A 14081-nucleotide genomic window follows, 5' to 3' on the forward strand; every position below is an offset into this window, starting at 1 on the left:
GGTAAGGATGTTGCTGCTTTGTCAAAGAGGTTCGGAGGAAAAGTACCCCAGTGAACCTACTAAGGACACTCTTGAGTGCTAATATATTCGCATTGAAACTCAATAGCTGCCTCTTAAAGACAGATAAGCCCTCGTTAGGGTGAGAGTCTGAAGGACTCCTATTCATATGGATGGCGAGCAGCAGCAGGTTGCTCCTGATGAGAATGGTTAGCCGCCATTATCCATTACAACAATAAAGACCTTATTAAATCTACCTTCCTTTTTTAGTGTCCAACAAGCTTGGTTGCTTCTGGAGAAACTCGAGTAGCCCGATCACAGAGCGCAGAGAGATCAAACTGAATATGACAGACGAAGCGACCTCTAACAAGTGGAGCACCCATGGCCATAGCACCGGTGCCGCTGACGCAATTGACTTCCTAAACAGCGTCAACTACACTGGTGCAATATAGTTCCGTTGCAGCTGGTGCTGGTGCAGCTATCTTCCGCTGGTATAAGAGTATAGTCCATGAGCTTCAGTGAAGAGTTAGCACTTACGATCCGGCAAGATTGTGGAATATAGGGAAGAATCTAACCAGCAACAAGCAGGCTAATTACACCCAAAGGATGCCAAGGTGCTAGCCAGGGAACAGAAGAAAGGGAGGTCCTGATCCCTACTATCTCAGCATAATCGCTCATAAACCTAAGCACTGCTCTGCACAAGATACTCCACCGCAAACCCCGCCGTAATCGCACCGCCCGCAAGCCAAAACCCATTCCCAAACCACCACCAGCAACTCTGCTCATCCTTCAAATCCACCTGCGCAATCATCCTCCCCAAACTCCCCGTCGCGCCCAGCACCGCAATTCCATAGTAAAGGACTCCCAGGTTACTCACATACCCACAATAACTCAGCAGCAACCCGAGGGCAACCCACGCCCCCCAAAGGAGGACCTTCGTCTGCTGCCTCCAGAGCACAGCGATACTTTTGATTCCGGCCTTCAGGTCGTCTTCGATGTCTTGGTGCGCGTAGACGGTGTCGTAGATTACCGTCCAGAGGGTGTTTGCCGCGACGAGGCTGAGGATTGGGGGGTCTAGATGGAAGGAGCCGGCGAGGAGGTTTTCCAGGCTGAAGCCACTGGGAAAGGTGATTGTCTCGATCCCCAAGGAGAGCTCACCCATTATCACGCCCCAGGCTAGGCATAGACCGAGTACGACTTGCGGGTAGTTTGTGTGACGCTTAGCGTAGGGGTAGTAGGTCCAGCCGAGGATGCTGGGGAGAGCGTAGAGCCAGGCATGGGAGTGTGGAAATAGGGGGAGGAATAGGGCTGCGCCGATGGCCTGGGTAACGGTGTAGATCAGTGCGGCGGTGGGAGACACCGCACCGCGAGGGATGGGGCGGTTCTTCGTCCGTGTTACGAGGGCGTCGAGTGGTGCGTCGATGAGGTCATTCCAGATGTGGATTGCGTTGGAGACAAAGAAGGAGCCACCGAAGAGGACGGCCCCTTCGCGGAGGATGTCTGGGAGTGGAGCTGATAGGTGTAGTGCTGCGTGCATCAGCCCGAATACATGAGGGAAGTAGATGAGGAAGAGGCCGGCCGGCGGGGAGAGGCGGGCGAGTTGGATGTAGGGGATCCATGATGAGGGGAGATAGGATAGAAGCCCTGTTGTTGGGGCATGGTCGCCGGAGTAGTTGTTTAGAGCAGTGGTTTCGCCCTTGGGCTTGGAAGGTTCGAATTTGGTTGGTTCCATAGTATTGGGGTAATGCCAGGAGGTTGACAGATGATGAAGGAAGAGACTTAGAGGTGAAAAGCTGGATTCTCTATCTACCATGGGGATTTATATGGATGTGCCGTGGCTTTCCTGCTCGGCATTGACTTGCCTTTTCACTGTATAAGATGAGACGGCCGCCGTTGGTAGAGTATACGGACCAGTAAACTTGCCCTAAGTAAAGCTTTAGTATAAGATTTGTCAGGTGGGGCACTGCACCGGGAGGTAGGGTCACTCCCGTTGATAAGGCCTCGTGAGAGTGAAGACAGTTTGTAGGTACTATAATGCAATGGAAGCCAGAACTCAGGCACTTTGCACCAACAAAGAAGACTGGATTTCTTTTTCGGGTGTTCGGAAAGAACCAGGTCTTCCAACAGACAGAGATGAAGCGGTCAATCCTGGGCAAGTCTCTTTTCCCGCGAGTGAGAACCTCAAGCCAGACTCTCGAAGCTCAACTCCAAGCGATTCTCTCAAACAGTGGGCTCCTGGCGGCAGGGGCCGAAGTTCGAACGGGACGGACCTGCACGATGCTCCAAGCGGAAGCCAGTGGAGCCACTAGGTAATCTGGGTATAGGCGCTTATTGGCGTCAAATTACTCCGTACGCCAAAGCCAGTGGAGTCAGTGACAAGGGTACGTACCCCGCTTAGAGGTCAAGTGTCAATGTCAGAACGTAAATCGGCCGTAGGGGCCCCAATCTCCAACGTCCGTAAGCAGTTCCGGTAATGGTGCTGTTGAGTGTCTAGGGGGCCGTACTCCTCACCGTAGGGTTCGAAAATGACACATAAAGCATAATCTGCCTCTGTGTGTACATGACTCGTAAGACGGTCCGGTCCAGTCATTGGCGCACGAGAGGGCCTTGTCAAGGATGGGGATGAGAAATGTCTTAGTAACCGTTTAGCGTAGGGCTAGTCCACGCCGTCGAGGCAATGCAGAGTGTCTGTCTCCCCTAGCCAGACTTTTCAAAGGGGGAATTCATCACTCAAAGTATGGATGGAGTGCAACGGCCATAAATAGGTAACTACCACTTTGTACGTTTAGACTAGTATTACCCCCAATGCCCACCTGGACGGCAGATTCAATGTATTACCATCTCGAAATTCACATGTCCCGAGTAATCCTCCTCCTCGCCAAGTCCTGTAGTTCCGCTGCACAAAGCCCACTCCCATCACGGGCTGATATGTCCGCTCCAAGGCGTATCAACTCGGCATACGCCCCGCGCGACAGGGCCGCGCCAGCAACATGCAACGGCGTCATGCCTCTCGCATCTCTAGCCTCGGTCTCTGCGCCGTGCTGGACAAGAATCTCAACAATTCCCTTCGCATCTCTATGGGCGGCAATATGCAAGGCCGTTCGCCCGTCCACGTCGGTACCTTCCGTTCGTGCCCCGTGCCTCAGAAGAAGGTTGGACACGCTGACGCGGTTGGATTCTACTGCGAGGTGCAGTGGAGTCACAGTACCACTAGCGTCCAAAGAGCCCGCTTTGGTTGTTCCTCGGATATGCCGTTGGTTGACGTCTGCCCCATTGTTGACCAGCATCTCACAGATCCGGTACGAGGATCCCGCGACGGCGACGTGGAGAGGATTCAGGTAGAAGATGCCGAGTTCTTTGCGCAGAAAGGACAGACTCTCCACATCCAGCGGACTGATGGGGGCCCGGCTCTTCACTAAAAACTCTGTAGTTGCGTATTTGGATCTATCCACCGCGCCGAGGAGGCCACAGAGGAGATACAAATCACGGTCCTGGCCTTTACCCTGCCAGTTGAGAAACGCCTCGACCGCCCGAATTGAGCCACTGCCACCCGCGTAAAATACTCCGGGCGGCGCTGCAAGCTTGGCCTCGGCTCGCCACGGCCAGTTCTCAATCAGGGCTTCGACAAGGTCGCCGTCTCCGCTGCTCGTGATAAGTCGGAACTCGTAGCTGCGGGGCATGAACCCGATAGACTGTATGATTGCAGGATGCCGAAGGAGCGCAGAGAAGAGGAGGGCATTCCGATTGGATATTGCGCTAAAAAAGAGGTCCTTGACTTCGTCGTACGCAAGGGTGAAGAGATCAGGTAAGAGGATATTCAGTGCGTCGCTTTTCTTGAGGACTGGCTCTTCCATTGTTGTCGCCATCTCTTTTAGAAGCCTCCTTGCAGCTTCTTTTGCATCAGGCTCTTGCGCCCTAAGGACCTGAAAGACTTTCGCCTGTCCACTCCGCGCCGCAACATATAGCGCCGAGAAGCCATCCTTATCCAGCTCGTCTACCCTCGAACCATGTTTCAACAACATCCAAACGACCTGATCGTGCCCACCCTCTGCCGCAACATGCAACGGCGGCCATCGCCATTGAGACTTGAACGAACGATTTGCGCCATATCGAAGTAGTAATTGCACCATCTCCGTGTATCCAAGCTGTGCCGCAAGATGGAGCGCCGTCCTCCCCGCGACATCAACGCAGGCCGAACACCCGCCCAACTCGGCCAGATGCGCGCAGTTGTCGCACCGATACCCATACTGCACGTGCACTCCACCCTTGATTAGTACCTGCGCCATGTCGAGGTCGTTGTCCGCAACGGCCGTCTGCAGCGCCGCCATCCACAGCCCACCCTTGCCCGCGTTCTTCCCTATTCGCCACGTGCCGCCGAGTGCAAACGTCTGCTGTCTCCGTAGAAGAACCCTGACTACCTCGCGCTGTTTATTCTTCACTGCAAGGTGCAGAGCGGTGGTTGTGCTCGCGGCAAGGTGCGCCTCGAATCGGGCTTTCCAAACGCCACCCCCAGGCGCCGAGGGAAATGGCCTTCGGGGAACGACTTTCGCGCCCTTTTCGAGGAGAGCCTTGACGAGCGCTGCATGGCCGTGCCCTGATGCGTAAAGAAGCGCCATGTCTATTATGTACCCGGAAGGATGCTCTATGCCTTGGTCCGCCTCGAGCAGGGCTGTGACTGCTCTGGAGTCACCTGCGGCGGCTGCGATGGAGACCGGCAGGGTCTCTTCTGGTTCTGAGCGCATGGAGAGTTGTTTGTCGAAGAGATAGAATAGTTTGAGTACATTATTTGGACATGACGCTCGTGCTGAGGTTGGCGTTTTTTATCATGGTGGCCAGTTTCACTCCATCTGCAGGTCTTAGCACAGCCACGCCGGGCGTCGTATGAGGGACGTCTCGAACACGAGAGCACGTGGACGCCTTATCCTTGAAAGCTGAACGCGTATATTTTTAGAAGTCTGAACTGTACTTAAGGAAAGACATTGTTATGCATGAAATATCAGCCGCCCCGTAAATGTAGTTGGTAGGGCTGGCTGGCATTGTGGTAGGCCAGCGATAGATCCTATGGCTACTATAGCCAGCCATTCGTTATAGGACGCAAAACATGTTTCAGAAGAGTCCTTCTTGGAATAGCATCGAGAGGCTCATTGAGCTTAGCCATAATAACCTTTACAGCGCTTCCAAGCTTATTGTTTATTTGCATTACACATCCTCCTGCCACATTGGGGGAATACCTATGTATATAGAAGAAAAGACAAAAGAAGAACGCAAAGTAAAAGACGAGGAAGGAGGACCCTTAATCAACCAAAAGATTAAGCGATTTTGGCACTAACTGTTACCGATCACCCTACGAGTCAAGTCCGTTGCGGCAGTTCTTTGACCAGGACCCCGTCATTCAAAAACTTTATAACTACCGGTCGCATCGGGCCAGCCTGCCCAGAATGGCAGCAATACCCTACAAACCAGATTCACATTTGCCTTTGTGCTTTGCGGACTGCTGGGCCTGTCACAGCAACTAATACCAGACCATTCCTTGCAGCGACTTACCTCGTTGTGACCCCTCAGTGAGGATCCGGACTGCCTAGGGGCTTGGCTAGCGTTTGCCTATGTGTCCGCCGTCTGCTTAGACCTTTTCTTGGCTTAGGTTAGCATGTATCCAGGCCTGCACTTAGTTGAGAACGTTCCAACGTTCTGCAGTCTGCCCTGGCGCCAGGCTGTTTGGAATACATATGCTGGACAATCGTCACAACTGCAAAAAGCAGATTTTGTAATTGCAATAGCGTCAATGAGTGTCTAGTTAATAATGTATCTAGTAAGTGCGGCCTCGTTCCGAGTGGCAAGCTCAACAGTTCCCCGGGGAGAAGCAGTCAATATGTATCCGGTTTGCCTTGTGCGAGGAATTGCCGTGTCTTGGACAGTGTGCATTGTTGATGCTCTAAACAGAGAAGCCTGAGTACCTGGCGCGAGAGTCGCCTGAATCAAGGAAGGCAGTGGAAATGTTGGTCTGGGAGAGAGCAGTGCATTGACCGTAGCTGAACTGTGACTAAGATAATTATACGTAGAGTAAGAATAGAGTAGTGCAGCCAGCATAAGCAAAATCCCAAGCACTAGAAGCTGACTTAAAAGGGATTAGGGAGCGGTGCTCCTGCGAGTTTAAAGTATCCAGGCTGAAGCTCCTGAAACACGCGACGAGGGTCATATTTGGATGCAATCTCCTGTAGACGCGCCTTGTTGGCCGCCCCATAGCTGGAAATGACATCCTGGAACTGACTAGCGTAGTTCATATAGATGAAGTCGTTATGCACTCCCATGGCCTCAGCCTTGGCCGATAAAGCGGTATAGAAGGCGCTGATGAATTGGTAAACTCGGTCGTCGTCTTGGCCATTCTGCCAGCTGCATGCAATGAGCGGGAGATGGAGAGGGCGTCCCCCGGCCGAGACCTCATCGACACCAAGAGCGTTGCCACCGAATCGAGACATGGCTTGGATCTGTGGTTCCGTAATCACCTGAAAGACCAAGACGGGCATGATACCTGGTATATCCGCAATCTCATCCACAACCGAGAAGAAATACTGAATCACCCATGTAGCGAAATCCCTGCTCAATTTGAAAGAGTGGTTCCAGTAGACTTCGCGCAAGCCAACGGGATTCTGGGCCTTGACGTAGGCGCAGTATTCGGCGAGGGTGCGGGAGCTCGATGTGTCCATCGCTGCAGGTATGGAACGATATTGGCGGAAGATGGCGGGATTGCTGATGTTGCCAATGTACGTGAGCTCTGCAGAGGCGATGTTTATGCCTTGGGCCTGACCAAAGGCTACATATTGCTGCGCGTTGCCATCGCGAGATGCATTGTTCGCCACGTTTATAAACGCGTCGACCACCGCGGGGAACATGTCTTCGGTATACACTCGTGTGCTGCCGTAAAGCGGCGGGCTGGGAATTGTGTAGAGGTTGAATTTGGTAACGAGTCCGAAATTGTTGCCGCCTCCGCGGAGGGCCCAGTACAGATCAGCGTGCTGTGTCTTGCTAGCAGTCACAATGGCACCGATTGCTATCACGACCTGGTGGGTGACGTCAGCAGTTGTTCTCTCATAGCTTGCGGCACAAGCGCAAGGACACTACTATACCTCAAAACTCTCGACGTTATCCAGAGCCCAGCCGTAGAGATTCGAGTGGTAGGAGATACCACCGCCAGTCGTGAGACCACCCACCCCTATATCCGAAACCCTACCGCCAACAACAGCCAACCCATGTGGTTCCAAAGCAGTATAAACATCGCCCCATGTATTTCCCGGCCCAATAGATGCGACAGAGCGATCTTCGCTTAGCGTTACCTCGTTGAGATCTCGGAAGAGGACTGTTATTCCACCATCGCTGTTGGAGCTTCCGGTAAAGGCAGCATGGCCACCACTCTTAGCAGCAAAGGGGCATTTCGTGAGTTGCGAGATCAGGACCAGGGCTGAGACATGCTTATCAACAGCTGGCACGAAGATACATGCCGGCTGTGCTTCCACCTGCTGTGTGGACCAATAGGCGTTCGTAGCGTTGATATAAGCGGTTGTATTTGGGGTGATCACTCGATCGGAGCCGAAAATACGGGTCAAAGCTCTGCACTGTGTGGGCGCATTGACCAGTCAGCCTGTTCTCCTTGACGCTTGTCGACACACCAGTGCGTTGTGAGAAACTTACAGCTACATGGCATCGGACGCCGCCCTGACTGGGACAGACACCGCTCGTCTGCGGAATCAGCGAAGTATCAATACCGAGCTCTGCAAGTGCATTTCGAGGATCAAAAGATGTGTCCTGCGCGCTGGGCACTTGGGCGAGCGCTACAGGACTCACTGCGAGGAGAGGAAGGGCCGCGAGTAAGGGGTGCATTGCTGCAGGCTGGTGGTAAACAGAAAGTGACTCGGATACCCATCTCAATGGAGCCCGTTGTGAGATTTTATACAGAGACACTAGTGCAGCTCGTAAATTTAAGTCTGCTAGAGGTCCACATGTTGCTTGGGGGCCATTGTAGATAAACAGTGAGTAATCAAAGGTACCTGGCATCATTTCGTTGGGGGCGGAAACTGCTTTAATGGGTCATTATGAGTACCTAGTAGGACTTGGGTTTACACGTATTAGTCTAATTGGCTGGTTCGCCTAGTATTTTTGTGGAACTGTCAGCCTTATGGACCCACCAAATATCAGAGCGAAATGGTTGTCTAGGGAGAAGCCTTGCATGAGCTAGCCGAAAGGAAATTGATTTCTATTGAATGTAGCTAGGAGAGCCGTAAGCTAAATGCTAGCAGGCTGACGGGCTGTGTTAGAACCAGAAACACGTTACACAATTAGGGGTCACTGCGTATATGACATCTTGCCCAGCTATTCGGATATTACGCATTGCGCCCAGGCCTAATAGCTCCTTATGGTCTTTCCAAGCATAGCATTTTCCTGTCTATTCCATCCATCCAAGCGTGTGCCTATCATCCACCATCTACGCCCAGATCCCGTCACAGAGGAATGGTGTACACCACACCATGGCACTCACACGGGACCGTCGATCCTTATTTACCGTGACAATTTACTTATACTTCTTTGGGCCTGGACAGTGGAGGGGTTGAAGAGTACCCTAGGGATCTGTGGGGGTCGCCATGCTAAGGCGGACTGGACAAGGCACGCGTGTGGGAGATTAAGAAAGAGGGCCTGGTGGACCTTTATTATTAGGTATTTAAAATACAGATAATGGCCGTCGTTTGCGTGTAGCAGGAAGTGGTGGGGTAAATACAAGTATTATGATTACTCACTGGCTTTGGCTGGGACTATTAATCTCCCATAGGTTCGCCGAAACGACCAACCACACGTGCTGCCGTCTTTATTCATGACAGCAATTAGCTAACTAGTAGGAGGTTAACTGGCCTCCCGTGACAACACCCATAGACATTCCTTCCTTCTAATCCAGGTAATCTCGATTCGGGGGAAAAAAATAAATAAAGCCCTGGGGACAACGGATCCTTTGGTTTCGGCCACTAGATATGTCCGTGAATGATGAGGCCAAATAATACGGCTACCAAGCCCAATGATATTTCTGACGGGTCTCTCTAGCGTCGGAGAGGACAAGTCTCGCGGATGATTCAGCACGGGAATCTTGATTGTTCTACAAATCTAGTGTAATCCCAAACTCCTGCCTTACTAATTAACCATCTGCTAACTATATAAAGAGTGTATTGCGGCCACCCCTCACTTTTGCAGTTGAGCTGATCTTGAACGTCAACGCCAGCGGGCTAGTGCATATCTGCCAGCAAAATGAGATTCCCAAGTGCCTGGATCCTTGGACTGGCTACAATGAGTTCCACCGTCCTCGCTACCATTGAGCTCGGCCAGCTAGAAACCGGCACTGGAAAGCCCGTTGTTAACAGTAAGCTCTCATATTCTCAGCACCCTCTCGTCGTGCCCACGAGTCCATAAAACTAACAAGAAACTAGTCGCCTGGATTGCAGGCGATAATCCATGCAGGGATCAGGACAAATACACGCCCATATCGGCGGCAGGACAGAATCCGTGTGGCGTCCACTTCACGCTGGAGAACGGGTTCACCTACTATGAGACGAATTGCGGCTCTTCGGCGATTGACCTTTATTATGCGGATGGCGCGTTCAACTCCCATTGCCAGCAGAAGAGTTGGCTGTGCACGAATCAGAACCAGTACAATATCAGGCAGACGTGGACCTGTTATTAGAAACTGTTGTGGCGATTCTTATGCTGGAGAGGGAGGTTGCTGGGTTTGGGTATAGTTGATAGGACGTTATGTTATATGTTTTGGAGGCGACGCTTCTGGTGGCTATCAATCAACTGAGGCCATCATGGAAGAATAGACTTATTGAACATCAGGTCAGTTATTCCATTCTGGGAATTCAAGCGTTGGCCCTGGAACATGTACTATTTAAGAAGTAGAATATAGCCATACCACTTGAGAATGATTAACGCTGGTCACTAAACTTGACCGTTAAAAGAACGACGCAATATGCGAGTCTAAGCATGTAGAGCTGGATAATCGCCACTACACTAATCCAGCGACCTTTGCGACGTCCAGTCCTGCTGGCATTTGGCTACAATCACGTCCATAATCGGGGTAGAGCAGAGTCTAGTCCCAATTGATCCACAGATGAGACAAGTCTTCTTCCCGCTTCGCTAAGCAGGAGAAAGGCAGGAAGGGCCCTTGGCTGGCTGATCAGTAATCGACAATTGCATCAGCCCTGAGCTATCTACAGTGGAGCCAAATAGCCCTCAGCTTCTCCTCCTGAAAACGCGTCTAACTGGTCCGTTCGCCTAATTCTTGGAACTTTTGAAACGGGGTCATAGATCATCACCAAAGGAGCTTCGCATGTTCCGGATGTTCACTTAGAAGCAGAATGTCTACTCCAAACCTGCGCCTCTCAGTGGTATTCGGACATGTCAGAATTGAATGTACGGCTGAAAAGCTTGTAGAACGATGTGCTTCTCTGACAGTCTGGCGTCGATCTTTCCAAGCTTCTCCACTGACCATTGGCCCCATGTAGCGGGACTAGCTAAGATACATAAGTAGGCTTGTAGGTGGATGGTCTCATAGGTCTGGCAATGCTGCTGTACCAGTCTCTGCCTAGTGAATGCCATTTCTGATTTCCAGACAAGTATGGGTATTTTAAGCTTTTACGACCTTCCACCGATCCCTTTGGCTGTTTCGGTCATTGTTCTCTTGCAAGTATTTACTACAGCATATCGAAAATGGCTCCATTCTCAGTTCAGAAAGACGCATGGTTGCAAAGAACCGCCCCGTGTTCCAAGCTATGACCCTCTGCTCTCGCTCGACCTCGTCTTTTCGCACTTGAAACAAGCCAAAAGCCGGAAACTGCTCGAGAGTACACTCCGAAACTTCGGCACCTACGGAAACACATATCGGTCGAAGCGGCTGCGCACCCCTGTGATCTTCACACGGGACCCCGAGAATGTCAAGACTATGCTCTCGCTCAAGTTCGAGGACTGGGGAGTCTCGCATCGATATGCTGCATTTACGCCATTGCTGGGCCAGGGAATCTTCAACTCGGATGGAAGTTCGTGGGCACATTCGCGACAGATGCTGCGGCCGAACTTTAGAAAGGAACAGATTGCGCATCTGGACATCTTTGAAAAGCTGCTGGATGACTTCTTTGCGCTGATTCCTTCTGATGATGATGGTCATGGTGCCGTCGATCTTCAGGAGCTTTTCTTTGCCTTTACGATGGATTCAGCCACGGAGTTTCTGTTCGGGCATAATGTTCACAGCTTACGAAAGAGGCGGTTGGCTGGGAACTCTGCGGATGATGCTGGTTTTGCAGAGGCCTTCAACTACGCACAGGACGCCATCATCACGAATACTCGGCTGGGTCTGCTTCGGGCCTTCAATCGCGACCCCAAGGCAACTGAGGCAGTTCGCACCTGCCATGCGATGGTAGAGCAGTTTGTCTCCAAAGCACTCCGAGAAGTTCACGATCAGAATCTCAACCAAATCGAGACCGCCAGTGGCGAGGACAAGACCAAGTATTCATTCCTCCGCACCCTGGCGCAGCAAACAGGGGGAGACCGCACGCAAATCCGAGACGAGCTGATGAATGTCCTTTTGGCCGGCCGCGACACAACCGCCTCCCTCTTAAGCAACCTGTTTTTTGTGCTGGCGAGGCATCCCAGGATCTGGGCCAAGCTCCGTCAAGAGATTATGGCTGCAGTAGGCACTCGTGCCCCTACCTATGAAGAGTTGCGGGATCTAAAGTACCTGAAGTACTGTCTGAATGAATGTATGTTTGCCAACTAGCCGCCCTTTCATGTTCCACTCTGTGTCAGAAAACTAAAACTCTCCACTTTTCAGCCCTGCGGTTACACCCCGTCGTCCCCCTCAACGGCCGAACCTGCACACGAGACACGATCCTACCAACGGGGGGAGGGCCAGACGGTCGTTCGCCGGTCCATGTAAGCAAGGGTACATTCGTGATATACAGCACATTTGCGATGCATCGACTCGAGGATTCGTTCGGTCCAGCGGTGGACGAGTTCCGCCCCGAACGTTGGGAAGCTCTGCGGCCGGGTTGGGAATACCTCCCCTTCAACGGTGGCCCACGGATCTGCCTCGGTCAGCAATATGCCTTGACGGAGGCGGCGTATGTCACTGCGCGTCTTGCGCAGCGGTTCTCGGTTCTGGAAAGCCGAGATGAGGGCCCCTGGGAAGAGAAGTTGGCGCTGACGTTGTGTTCTTGGAATGGATGCATGGTCAGTGTGAGGAAGTGACTTTGAAGTAGGAATGGGTGGCCATGAAGCTCAGAGAGAACCATATCTCGCCCTGAATCTCGGTTTTTTTTTTCAACTGTCACCCAATAATAATACATCATCCGCCTTGGCTTAGTACCCTCCGCTGGTCGCTTCTAGCCAGATTTATTGTGGCTTGTGGCATCAGTCCTAACCATTTGTCAAAAGAGAATATAATATCATATGGTGCGATCCATATCTTGATACCCACTAGGCCCGGGTGGTTGCAATGGATTTAGCGATGTGAGGGTGTCGATTTCTTCGTACACATAGAGGGGGCTCCGCGAAATTGGGCTTCATATGACTGTGCTGGTTGGTAGAGTTGCCACGCGCCATGGTTGGCATTGGTCCGGTACGCGGTTAGTGCGGTTCTTTGGTTAAGAATACACCAAGTCTCTGGCTTTGGCGGTCGTTGACAGGGACTTCCATTCCTGCCCTGATATCCCAGTCGTTCAACTGTATGGTGTAGGTTTCATCATGTCATTGGGAAGAACGTGTACATACAATCCCCCGCGGGGCTTTTGCGTTGAGATCAAATTCTCTCACTGATACCTGGTGGACGACAATGCCAACCCAGGCCCCAGGATCTCACCAGCGAGGCTTCACTCGCCCGCCTCTGCAGCCATGTTGCGCCACTTAGGATAGCCCCATCCACTGGAGAGTTCTATACGTTTGTGAGCCTTCCAAGTCACCAGGGAGCGCACTCAACAGGCAGTCTCGGTCGACTAAATGGACTTGCCTGGACTATTGGTTGAGCTTCTCTCCCGGTCTATCGATAGAAAAGCTTTATTCGGATACAGCTCATAAGGTGCAAGCTGGGAAGGGGAGTCTTGGGCTGTCTAGTCGCACTGATCTACATGACACCAGTATCTGATCACTAATCCGCGCTTACTTGGAATCGAGAGTTTTGCTATGGCTGTACACCGAGCTTTCACGTACAGCTGATCCTGGCTACTCGGGCTGAATAGGGAGATAATCAGAGCTGACAAGCCGTTTGAATCCCCGGCCTCTTCACGATTGGCCTGCTCGCCTATTTTCGATTAGAAACGGCTGATTACATGGCCCTGTTTTCCATTGAACAAGAAACCAGGATTCTAGGCATATTGTCTTTGACTCATGGCCAAAAGAGGTTAGAAATTCCTTCATGAATTTGATAAATACTCGCCATCTGCCACTGCCACTGCACTTTTTCATCTCTATTTCATCCTTTGTCTACTACCGACAGCTCTTATTAACAAAGCAAACCTCCCTTTCACAATGCGATTCCTTCCCATCCTTCTCCTATTCGGCCTCACCACCGCTATCCCGACCGTTGATCGCCCCAATGACGACGATGTCTCTACCGCGGGCGCAGATTACCCTGGGACTGAATCTTAGCCAGCACCAGAGAATACACGCCCACTACCTCACAAGTTTTTTCAAAGAGCTTCTGTAATCACTTTGCTTGGACCAGAGATGGTAGGTGTGGCTAAAACCCAGATTCGCCTAAGATGCTGATATTTATGCTGACTCTTCTCTGTAGGAAATCCTGTCGACACTCGTTATACACAAATATTTCTCCTTCTTTCTTCCTTTTATCAAGGGAGAATAGCAGACTGTATTGTCCCATTCTTTTAGTCTTGCTCAACCTATATGTCAAAGCATGTATGTGTGTTAGAGCAATCCTGAAAATGGCCATCTAATACGGTCTTCTTTTCTATGTCAGCATTTCTTCTATATTCCTCTCGAGAACGGTAGACCTGTAGCTGTAATTCACGGAGCAGACTTGCCTAATATTAGAGTACAGCGGG

At 51.5% G+C, this 14081-nt stretch overlaps 5 protein-coding genes across 5 annotated transcripts; 2 read left to right on the plus strand and 3 right to left on the minus strand.

Moving 5' to 3' along the window:
* Positions 1-679: 679 nt before the first annotated feature.
* BJX68DRAFT_269057 (4-hydroxybenzoate octaprenyltransferase) lies at positions 680-1729 on the minus strand (the record flags this gene model as incomplete). The annotated part of the gene is made up of 1 exon (XM_071046246.1): positions 680-1729. The coding sequence occupies one exon, from the start codon at positions 1727-1729 to the stop codon at positions 680-682; it is 1050 nt and encodes a 349-aa protein (XP_070896662.1).
* A 911-nt stretch (positions 1730-2640) lies between these two features.
* BJX68DRAFT_241818 (ankyrin repeat domain-containing protein) lies at positions 2641-4812 on the minus strand. Its single transcript, XM_071040894.1, has one exon. The coding sequence runs from the start codon at positions 4737-4739 to the stop codon at positions 2847-2849; it is 1893 nt and encodes a 630-aa protein (XP_070896663.1). The 5' UTR covers positions 4740-4812; the 3' UTR covers positions 2641-2846.
* A 1301-nt stretch (positions 4813-6113) lies between these two features.
* On the minus strand, positions 6114-7872 carry BJX68DRAFT_256724 (uncharacterized protein; the record flags this gene model as incomplete). The annotated part of the gene is made up of 3 exons (XM_071043223.1): positions 6114-7055; positions 7122-7607; positions 7684-7872. The coding sequence occupies 3 exons, from the start codon at positions 7870-7872 to the stop codon at positions 6114-6116; spliced, it is 1617 nt and encodes a 538-aa protein (XP_070896664.1).
* Positions 7873-9321: 1449 nt separating this feature from the next.
* On the plus strand, positions 9322-9715 carry BJX68DRAFT_269060 (uncharacterized protein; the record flags this gene model as incomplete). Its single annotated transcript, XM_071046247.1, has 2 exons — positions 9322-9394; positions 9462-9715. The coding sequence occupies 2 exons, from the start codon at positions 9322-9324 to the stop codon at positions 9713-9715; spliced, it is 327 nt and encodes a 108-aa protein (XP_070896665.1).
* A 933-nt stretch (positions 9716-10648) lies between these two features.
* BJX68DRAFT_269061 (cytochrome P450) lies at positions 10649-12273 on the plus strand (the record flags this gene model as incomplete). Its single annotated transcript, XM_071046248.1, has 2 exons — positions 10649-11786; positions 11858-12273. The coding sequence occupies 2 exons, from the start codon at positions 10649-10651 to the stop codon at positions 12271-12273; spliced, it is 1554 nt and encodes a 517-aa protein (XP_070896666.1).
* Positions 12274-14081: the final 1808 nt, after the last annotated feature.

Source organism: Aspergillus pseudodeflectus (genome assembly GCF_044049435.1).
Source record: "Aspergillus pseudodeflectus strain CBS 756.74 chromosome Unknown BJX68scaffold_36, whole genome shotgun sequence".
Lineage (NCBI taxonomy): Eukaryota > Fungi > Ascomycota > Eurotiomycetes > Eurotiales > Aspergillaceae > Aspergillus > Aspergillus pseudodeflectus.

Excerpts from the sequence above, each read along its gene's own strand:
- BJX68DRAFT_241818 (XM_071040894.1), bottom strand. The coding sequence starts at position 4,739 with ATGCGCTCAGAACCAGAAGAGACCCTGCCGGTCTCCATCGCAGCCGCC.